At 35.2% G+C, this 10,499-nt stretch overlaps 2 protein-coding genes across 3 annotated transcripts; one reads left to right on the top strand and one right to left on the bottom strand.

The window, feature by feature from the left end:
* The first annotated feature begins 1,088 nt into the window (after positions 1-1,088).
* Positions 1,089-3,910, top strand: LOC104605665 (uncharacterized). The gene is made up of 2 exons (XM_010270513.3): positions 1,089-1,554; positions 2,274-3,910. The coding sequence occupies exon 2, from the start codon at positions 2,568-2,570 to the stop codon at positions 3,753-3,755; it is 1,188 nt and encodes a 395-aa protein (XP_010268815.1). The 5' UTR covers positions 1,089-1,554; positions 2,274-2,567; the 3' UTR covers positions 3,756-3,910.
* Positions 3,911-4,474: 564 nt separating this feature from the next.
* LOC104605664 (uncharacterized) lies at positions 4,475-7,724 on the bottom strand. Of its 2 annotated transcripts, none has more exons than XM_088886718.1 (4): positions 7,473-7,724; positions 6,418-6,488; positions 5,489-5,594; positions 4,475-4,727 (listed from the first exon to the last, which is right to left on the bottom strand). In XM_088886718.1, the coding sequence occupies exons 1-4, from the start codon at positions 7,588-7,590 to the stop codon at positions 4,645-4,647; spliced, it is 378 nt and encodes a 125-aa protein (XP_088742844.1). In that variant the 5' UTR covers positions 7,591-7,724; the 3' UTR covers positions 4,475-4,644. The 2 variants fall into 2 exon arrangements, with proteins under 2 accessions (XP_088742844.1, XP_010268814.1); XM_010270512.3 differs by having other exon boundaries at positions 4,517-4,727; positions 5,489-5,578; positions 7,473-7,708.
* Positions 7,725-10,499: the final 2,775 nt, after the last annotated feature.

The raw sequence follows: 10,499 nt of genomic DNA, 5'->3' as shown, positions 1-10,499 counted from the left end.
TGTGAAAGATAGAAGTGCTTTCATATCCCTACTCCTAAATTACTTAAACAAGACCCCTTTCATCTTTTATTTTCCTTTTCTTTTTTATTCAAAATTTCCATCTGTGACTGTTTGCGCTATCTGGAAAAAAAAGGTTATAAGATAAGGGCAACTTTACAATTTTAAATGATTTAAAAGAAAAGTTTCCTAGAGAAAAGTACAATTTGATTTTAAAGATGAGAAATTTTCATGATAACAACACTTGGGGTTCAGCTTAAGAAGAAAATTAAGACTGTAATGCTGAAATAAGGTCCGAAATGCAAGTGAAGCCGCAAGCTTACAACTAATTCATTTACTGCATTTATATTCTTCCCAAACGGAGCCTAAGGAATAATGACCCACATGGGGATGCCTGCATCATAATTTCATAACGAGGATAGCCTTTGCATTTGCATTGATTTGGAATATTCCAGATCCAAATGATGTGCATGTGGGTGATTAGACTGGAGAGCTATCCGTATCCCATATTAATTCCTTCTGCACCTGGAATATAATGGTTAAGAACACGACAAGGACAAGCTAGGAATGAGACACAGAGAAGGTTCTATCGTTCTCAATACCTCCAATCTAAGAATGGTTGGACTTGGACAACAACAAAGCTGAGGGGTAAACAGAAAATTTTGTCAACGTGGTTGAGTGCGTTACACATTTGCACAGTACAGTGTGAATGAAAAGAAGTTGATAGTTCCAAAGGAAGAGGGTCTCTCTACCTCTACTTTACTTTTAATTTGCTCTCTCTCTCTCAGAAAGCAAGTATGTGTTTGACCTGAAACTGCCTTCTGCCTTAATCAATGCAAAAGAGCATTAACCCCTCTTACCACTTTCTCTTTATTCGAAATATGAATCTATAGAGACCGACTTCCTCTGCATGGTGCCATCCTTAGTCCTTACCCCCGTAGAAACGTAGTAGTGCGTTTTCTTAAGAAGTTAATAAAGGTAATTGAGCTTTTATATTAGTTGAAGAATAAAAATATGTTACTCCATTACCCCTCTTCAGAAGTAACAACAGAATACACCGACAAATACAGAGAATCTATACTACTTGCCACTTTGCAAAATGATGTTAAGGCCGGGCATTCCAGAATGGAATAAATATCTCTAGAATCAGCTTCCTGACACATTTCCCATGCTTCTTCCACCTCGCACCCTCCGTTTCTACGTCACACATTGCGCTTGCATGAACTCTGAACAGAGACAGACAGAAACGAAAAGCAACTTCAACGGGTCTTTACTCTTTAGATGTTGCTGTGTATGTGCTATCATGTGAAGCAATAAAAATGCTATCTGTGCCTGTGCAATATTAGAAAACCAGAGAGGCAACACGAGAGAGAGATGGCGATCAATAAGGGAAATGGCAATAGTAGAGGGAGGCCATATGCGATGATGCTGATTCTGGCGTTTGGGGCGGCAATGTTGGGGGTGATGCTGCTTCACAAGCTCAGGGAGAGACGCGTTTTCAACCTCCTCGTCCAGGACAAGGACCGTCAGATCATGTCTCTTGAGCTCCTTTTACAGGTATATATATCATCTCATTCTACGTTGCTGTAATCACTATCACTCAAATGATGAAACAACACCCTCACATATATATATAGATGCACGTCTGACCATTTTCATGTGCTATCTGCTCATGTTTACAAATAAATCAAGCAATAATCTACCACCATGTCTTGCACCCTTGATTGTGTTTTCAAATAAAACTGCTTATGATCAGGGGTTTCATAGTTTATCCATCTAAAGGATTCTTCGTGTAAGAGTATGTTGTATATCGTCTCCTTGGCATGCATTGTGAGATTTGCTCGTCTCATCTCTGTAAAGGGAAAAAAAATAAAGAAATTGTAGATGCCCCCTTCCTGCTTACAGCTTTATATCTCCCTCCTTCAACTGTTCACAATTCAACTCCTTGGCCAGTTGAGTGGATATGTAGGTAAGGAAACTTGATCTAAACATATGAAAGGACCCATTGATTTGAAGCTTCCTGAGTTTTCTGAATCGTCCCATCAACTAGCTCTTCAGTCTATGCATCTTGCATCATGATCATGACCACTTACCCAAGCCAAAAAAAAAAAGCACCCACAGTTATGTGTGTGAACAAAAGAAAATCAGAAGGTCCATCCTTCACTGATCACTGTCCTACCAAAACCAGAAAGAATAAAAGTCATATCGAGTAAGACAATTACTACAGTACTGCCGAACGAACTGTATGCGAATGATGATTGCTGCTCTTGCTGCAGGTATCATCACTATCACCAGTTCACTACAGCCATCAACATCCACTTCCACTAAACAACCCAATTGGGTCAGACACTGTATTAGTGGACTATGGATTCGTCTAGATAACCTCTTTTGGGTTGCACGCTCCTCTCCCCTCCCTTGAAGAGGAACACAGAACCCTGGAATTAGCACTAGAGGAGAAGCAGAATGAGATTAAAACTCTGAGAGCAAAGGAGACAGACTCAACCAAGGAGAATCCTCAAGTAATAGCCCTAACAGAACTCTTGAAGAAGAAAGAAGCCGAAATTGAGGAAATGAAGCACCATCTTGATAACAATGCTCATATCTGGTCAGTAAGCATTGATGATCCATCAAGTCTGCCTATAAATCTAACCACAAGGAACATCGTTGGTGAGGATCAAAACGAGAATGGTGAGACAAAGTTGGATGGTGCCATTGCTGAAGAGGGGCAACTTCAAGAATCCATGAATACCAAAGATGATCAGAATTCAACAAGATATGATGACCAGATCGAAAATGGAAAGAACAGTACATTTGAGGCAGAAATTCCTAGAGAAGGGCAGTTGCAAAAGCTGGAAAACAATGGAAATGGTGAAAGTTCTAAACAAATTGGTGATAAGAGTACAGAAGAGAGTCAAGTAAATGGAGAAACTGCACGAGACAGGAAGTCTAATAACCCGGAAGATTTTCAGCATGGTGAATTTTTGGGAGCAAGTAACAGATCCATGAATAACATAAATGCAGTGAACGGTGTTGGAAATTCTAATGATTCTCAAGTTTTTGAAACCAAAGATGAATATGGTGATTCAAAAGCAATGGACAGTAAAAAACATGGTAGCATAAAATTGGAAAAACTCAATCACTCTCTAAATGGTGAAGGTTCCAGAGCGCGAGTAACACATGGCTTCAGAAGGAAAATGAAGGCCAAGAGATGGAGAATGACTTCTGAAGGAGGGCTGAAAAAGTATGAAGATCTTGAGGATGGTAAAGGTGCAAAATTGAAGGGTAGATCCTTTACTAAAGATGTAGCAAAAATTGACAAACAGATGCTGTTATTAAGAGAGGGGAATTTGCAAAAGCTTGTGAGCCACCAATATTATAAAGGTCTTAACATGAGAGAAGCACATACAATCCATCAAGATGGGAATGATGACATAATTCTGCATGAAAATGTCAAACTACTAAAGCCACAGACTTTTCTTTATGGAGAGGGGTTAATTAGAAATGTCAATGGTGAGGCTAGTGGAGGTACTACAAATGCACTTGAACAAGCAGAGGACCATGCAGTTGAAAGACAAATAGACATTAGAGCTGAAACCAAGGAGCTAATGGAAATGAAGAGCCAGAAAATATATGAGGCTGCACTTGCTCATGAAAAAGAAATAGCTGATACCAAATCTGATGCATCCAGTGACATTGATCGTGAGTTCAAAGAAGTTGATGATGAACCTAAAAGCATGGAGAAACCGAATTCTAGATGATAATCATGGACTTGTCTTGCTATAACAAAGTTATAAATGTCTACATTTCGTTTTCCTTTTTTTTTGTTTTGTTTTTATTTGGTCATTGTTAAACAGGGTTGCAGCTTAGTGAATGTTAATGGCAAATAGGTGTGAAACCTACTGATTTGTGCAAATTTCTACCTTGGTCTAGTCTAATACTGGCCCGATTATATTTGCTGTTTAACGAGGCTGTCATGATATTGATGAGTATATATACTGTAAACACAAGAAAAGGTACACAAGCACTTTACTCTTGCTATTAATCTGGTGTTTATAATAAGTGGACTGCATTTTGTGGTGGGCAAACAATGAAAACGCTCAAACGAAAAACAAAAAAGAGCGTTCCAACACCTCAATACTTGTGAATAACAGCACTAACCATTTTTCACGCGTGTCCGTTTTTAATCAGGGGGTCGGAGGAAGTACTAGCAACAACAGATGTGAACTTCACATCTTTATTGCATTATTTTCAACAGGAGAGGGCCTAATGTCAAGCAAGGCTAGTAATCTTCCCCGAGTGCCAAGCATAAGTAAAAACAGGCAACGGGGGCCTCGGCTTCCCAAGGCTAAATGAAAGCTACTTGATCTTTCAGGCAGCAAAACTTAGAAGAAATACAAAAGCCACTACAAACCAACCTTTCATTCCATTCAAACAAGACCCAAACTCAGTCATATTGATGAATTTTAACACCTAGGTATAACACAAAAAGCTTTGTATTGGTTTACCGGATTTAAAGAGATGCAAAGAAAAGGTTCTCGGCATTTTATCACAGAAACTCATGAAAGTCATGTACAGATAAAGTGGCTCGTTTGAAAAAAAAAAAAAAAAGATATGAAAAATATCATTCTTCTAAACATGGCAAAGTTCTCACAAATACTTTATTCTCAGGTGCTTCGGGAGAGGACAAAATGAAGTTCCCATCAAGTCTAATGTGATGCTTCTACGGTTTTCTGCAAAAAGAGAAAATTAATCAGCATATAGAATAGACCATGCAATTTCATTAATTTAAATTGTTTCATATAGAATTTGTAGGTTATATATATATATATATATATATATATATATATATATATATATAAAGTAATGTGGTCAGACTAGAGCCCCCCTCCCTGTTCAGACATGTGGCTTCCATTCAAGAAATAGCATTTCAAAAGTGGTTTGCTCCCATTATTTAAAAATAGAATTCAAATCACTCTAAAAAAGTTGAGAGTAGTTAACTCCACTTTCAATTAGGAGGCTTCAAGCTTACCTATTTGTCAAACCACTCTTTAAAAAGTGAGGGTAGTTAAATAAATAACTAAATAACTGTTTTTCATCTCTATAAAAATAAAACTTAATTTAACCTCTTAAACAAAAATGATAAGCATACATGAGTAAAAAATATATTAAAATACTAACCCGTACTTAGTACGGGGGCTCATGCCTAGTGTCAAACAAAAGTAAACCATCTGGTAAAAAAGAATGCAACAATACGCATGCACAACCAAATGGCAATTTTCATGAAGAAAACATAAAGAAACTAAAGAAAATTTCCTTGGAATGCCAACCGGTGTATGCATAAAGCTATGGAAACAGATTCCTTGTCACATTGCTATGGTGTAGCTAACATAGAAATATTTATGAGCTAGACGAGCATAGAAATCATCGATTGCTAAATTGCTGATATTTCAAAAGTAATCATAAAAAGAGATGACAATACAGTTAAAGATACCTCCTCTTTCTTGTCTTTCTTGCCTCCAGTAAAGAACTTGTAACCTCCATAGAAAAGCAAACCCCATCCAGATAAAGAGACGATCACAAACTACAAAAAATAAGAGCTGCTCATGAAGACTGGGTCACTACAGTTCCACTAAGATCACTAGAAGGAGAATGTAGAATATCAGCTCTTTTCATATTTCAAGTGTGTCAGTCAGTCCAAATGCCTAATATGGTTCATTACTTCATTATATTAAAGAACATCAAATAATTGGATTGGCTTTTTTTTTTGCACAGACAAATTGGGATGACTATTCACTCATTAAGAGACAAAAAGGTATTTTTTCAAAAGGCAATACAAGTTTTTGTTAATGTCAAAAAATGGGACAAAAAGATGCAAAAAATGAGATTCTAACATCCAGAACTGCCAAAGTTTTAAGTAGAAATTAGCAAGGTCATTGGAGCGACTAATTTAACCAGTCGACAAACAAAGGTTTACCCAATTCCCAAGGTTTGTTTTTTTGTTCTTTTTTGGTTGGTATTTCTGAGGTTTTGGTTTGGAACCATTAAATAAGCATCTAGTAAAATTCCTATCGCTATCAGTTTATTGTAGACAAACTGAATAGGATTGCTAACTTTTTCTCCAGGATTTATTGTCATGTATATAAGAAAGTCATCATGTATGCCTGGATGAGTATTTTCCTAATGAACTTCTTGGGTAAGGCACCAGGGGTTTTACATAGCCCAGTTGTAATATTATTCTATTTTCCTTTTCAGTATTATTTTTTTCCCATGCCATATAAGTTCCTGTACGGTCCCTTGATGTACATGGCTAATCTAATGCTCTGAATTTACTCCATTTTGACTTAACACAATACCTTACCTTTGTATATGGTCTTTTATACTATACAAAAACTATTCTTATAAATACAAGAGAAGACTTACATGCTCTTCTTTCCATTTAGATGGGTTCATTGGGTCCTGCCAGAAGTTCACCTTTGGAGGTCCATGATGATCTGCAACAGAACAGATAAGCATGTTCACAAATGACAGAGAAAGTGTAGGTTCTACAAAAGCATATTTATTAATAATCATGTATTATCAAAAAATAAATATTGGCAAAGAAGCATGTATTATCAGCCAAGTCAAATATGGAGTATTGCCAAAGACAAATTCAAAATCATCATTTAAGAAAGAAGACGAAATGGAAGACCAACATCAGAAAAATCACCCCATCCAAGACCCTATGTTCTTTAGAATCATGACTACAAAATTGCTATTTCCCCCATTTTGATAACAAAGACAAACAAATAGGTCCTACCACAGAACAAAAAGAATCTCTTAACTCCACTGTGACTACACTTAGAATTAAATTTTGCTGTTTCACGTTTCTTTTACATACCAAATTCCATAGCATTCACAAAAGGGCGTTGAACACTAATTCTTAAATTTTGGGTAGCTTAGCATTGATCAAGGTCACCATTCCCCTCTTTTATTATCCACATTGATGAATAAAGTGAAAACCCCCAGCTGAACTTTCAACAGGCTACCACTTGTTGTCGTCTTAAGAGTTTCCTTACCAGCTTAAATATCAAGCAACTAACCTATATACAGTGCATCTAAGGTGTCATCAACATCAAGGGAATAATCTCAGAGATCAGAGTAAATATGGTATAACCTCGGATGGACTAACAAACTGTAGGATAGCTCGAAAGGGGAAGGAGGGTTTGGAGCAGAGATATTATACCAAACAGATTTTAACTAAAGAAAAAATCCATCACTAGAGATTCCTACCCGAAGTAACTACTCATAAAAAAACAAATTTCCTAGAGGGAACCCTGCAAAAGTAAAATTTTGCAAGCTCTGATTTTTCTTCTTTTTCCTAAATTTATGATTGAGATCAAGACTCGTGGGGAGATAAAACTAAGAAAAAAAATACTCGAAATTCAGGAGAAAAAAATGGGGGTCCATCATCCATGATAGATATATGAGATCTTTACCTCCACCACCTGCAAGACCACGCCGCTGGATTAGCTTAGCAGCTTGAACCGCAGAAGTTGGCGTAGAAATCCGATTCAGAGACGCGGCTTGACGAGCAGCTGCCGTCCATGCCGCCATCGCTAGATGTAGTCGAAGTCGAAGGAATCTAGTTTCTAGAGGAACAACGAGACGGAGAGAAAGAGAAAGTCCTACACAACGTCGAGGGCTATGATGCGGAGGGGGAGAAGAGAGGAGAAGGGCAAACGCCAGAGGACGCAAAATGACAATGTTACCCTTCCTTCTATTTTGGCTGTTGGGAAAGTTGCTGGGCACAACACGTCATAGGCTCATAGCCCTTGTACCCATGGGCCATGGCCATGGAAACCCATACCCGTGCCCATGGTGATGTGTCATGCCCGGAAGGCTGTTGTCTGTTGAATTTGGTAGAGAAGTTTCTGGGCGGAAGTCCACGTTTTTCCGTACATGGATCTTGGCTCAACACAAGGAAAACCCGAAAAGGTACGGATGAGATCCATGGAGCAAGGGATCAAATGCGTACCGGTGGATGATGTATCTTTTTCTGTTTGGCCAAGTCGAGAGGATTGTATGAGGATATCACCATTTCACACAACACACTTTATGTGAGAATCTGACTAAGACACTAGGATCTGGACCGTTTATGTTTATCGGATTGAAGGCCAAATCCAAGTGGATCCATTTTTCAAACCGACCCGGTATTACGGGTTTTTGGGAAATCATGATTTAAAACCGATCGATTTGATTTTCAATCGGTTTAGTTCTTTGTTTTTTTTATATTTATAATGGAAAAATCTATGATACGGAAAATATATGGTATGGAAAGAGTTTTGACCAATCAAAATCTATTCATGAATTTTGATAAATAACACCTGAATCATTATTGGTATTACGGGTTTATGCATTTTCAAAAAAAAAATTATCAAGTTTATGTTTCTAGTTTATTGGTTAGTTGTTTTTCCCATATCATAGTTATTTATTTATTTATACATTATAAATAAATATATCTATCTATATAATATATAAATGTGTGAATATAGTGTGAAACTTTTTTTTGGGTAGAAAGTGTGAAAATCTTTTTGAACTAAAGTTATCTTTTATTTCTTTATTTGAAAAGGGGTGTAAAAGTCATTTTATTATAATTTTAATGTTATTTGTGTATTTAATCCATCTCTAATTGTAAGGGTTTAAAATGTAACTTCAATTATTACTTTCCACCTCATCTAATCCCTTCTCATTAAGTCTTATAGTTATGGTATTAAATCTCATTTTCTCTTATTAAATTCTGTATTTTAACTTTTCACTAATAAATGATATTAAGTAGATCAATGTCAATATTTTTTAAAATATAAACCCATATATTCTAAAATTGCCTCAAAAACAAAACCATTCTTTATTCAAGTGGTGGCTAAGCAATTCAACCATCCATATCAAATTGGTTAACCTATGAAGTCATAATTAGGTAATAAAATTTTTAAAATAGAAATAAATATAAAAAATTACAAAAAATGTGTACAAAATTAGACACGTTAATGATATTTTTATTAATCAAATTAAAAAAAAATAAGTATAATAAACACGAATTATTTTTATTGATAATGAAAATAAAATACATAATTTAGAACTAACCAAAAATGAAATATAAAAATTAATAATCAATAGTTCAACTTTTGGTTAAATGTATTAACCTTTAATGTCATAAATAAATAATAAAAATTAATAAAATATAAAAATACATAAATTTTGCAAAAAAAAAAAACATTAGGCACATGTATAATATCATGTATCTATCATATTAAACAAAAAGTAAATGTGACATATTAGAATTATTTACACACAAAAATACAAAAAAAAAAGATTATAGAAATTTCTGAACACATATAAAATTCTATATTTACACTACTATTCAAAATATAAATTAGATTGTGGAACTTTCTTTTGACTAAAATCAAGGTTTTAAAAATCGACCCAAAAATGGATCCGCTTTAGCTTCCGGTTTTCAAGTTATTGATTTAACCGTCCAATTTGGACAAATTAAACTAGTAAGATGTAAAATATAATGCAACTTTTTATTTTGACCATTAGGTTAGGATTATGTTAAAGTCTACCATATATTTACATTATTATGAGAGGGAGTGTGAGACTTTGAAAAGGAGGCAGCTCGTTAAATTTGATAAGTGAGAAAAAAGAAGAAGAATGAAGCATCGCCAGATTTGGTTGCCACCATATTCATCGAGCATTATTGTAGAAATATTTGCCCTAAGAAGAAGAAGGAATCGTCGACAACGGCTATCTCCTTATTCATCATCACCACCACTACAACATTGCTTGCCCTCTTTTTACATCTTCCTTATCTCTCTAAATCTCTCTCAACTCCCAGATAATTTGTTTCATTGGTGTATCTCAGATTTTAATATAAGATCGATGTCTAATCTCTCATCTCTTGTATCGATTTTTCAATTTCTTCATTGGAGTTGCATTTTTTTTTATTGTTGCAACTTAAAAAAAATCACAAAAATGAGAAAACTCGAAATCAAAATAGAATGACTAAAAACCCTAACTATTTTTTATCAGTGGGAATAATCGAACAAGATTTTGAGATATGAAAGTTTCTTTTATCAATTTTTATTTTTAAAATAAATAAAAAATTAGAATTAGTTTGAAAGCAACTCGAAAACCATTAACCAACTTAAACATTTTAATGGTTAAACCGTCTAGATTAGTAGTTCTCTAAACCAACATTTTTCTATAAATATAGAGATTTGGGGCCAAAACAGAACTAGTGACCTCACCAGTTCCCGGGCCAAACAGTTTGACTATTCGGTCTAGTCCAATTTTTAAAACATTAACTAAAACACTTATTTTGAATTTAATCCCTATTTAATGGTAAGGTTTATATTGTGAATTGAACTACTACTTTGCACCTCATTCAATTCCCTCAATTTAGATATTACGTTCTTTTGATAAATGAACAAAAGAAAAAAGATCTATAGATAAAAGTGTGGATGCAG

Source organism: Nelumbo nucifera, chromosome 1 (assembly GCF_055504915.1).
Source record: "Nelumbo nucifera cultivar China Antique chromosome 1, China Antique-T2T, whole genome shotgun sequence".
Taxonomy (NCBI): Eukaryota; Viridiplantae; Streptophyta; class Magnoliopsida; order Proteales; family Nelumbonaceae; genus Nelumbo; species Nelumbo nucifera.
The sequence above is the reverse complement of the archived record's forward strand: the minus strand, read 5'-3'. Positions and strand labels throughout refer to the sequence as shown.

Excerpts from the sequence above, each read along its gene's own strand:
- LOC104605665 (XM_010270513.3), top strand. The coding sequence starts at position 2,568 with ATGAAGCACCATCTTGATAACAATGCTCATATCTGGTCAGTAAGCATT.
- LOC104605664 (XM_088886718.1), bottom strand. The coding sequence starts at position 7,590 with ATGGCGGCATGGACGGCAGCTGCTCGTCAAGCCGCGTCTCTGAATCGG. Across the intron at positions 6,489-7,472 it reads TGGTCTTGCAGGTGGTGGAG|ATCATCATGGACCTCCAAAG; the intron begins GTAAAGATCTCA and ends GTTCTGTTGCAG. Across the intron at positions 5,595-6,417 it reads CTAAATGGAAAGAAGAGCAT|CTCTTATTTTTTGTAGTTTG; the intron begins GTAAGTCTTCTC and ends CTTCATGAGCAG.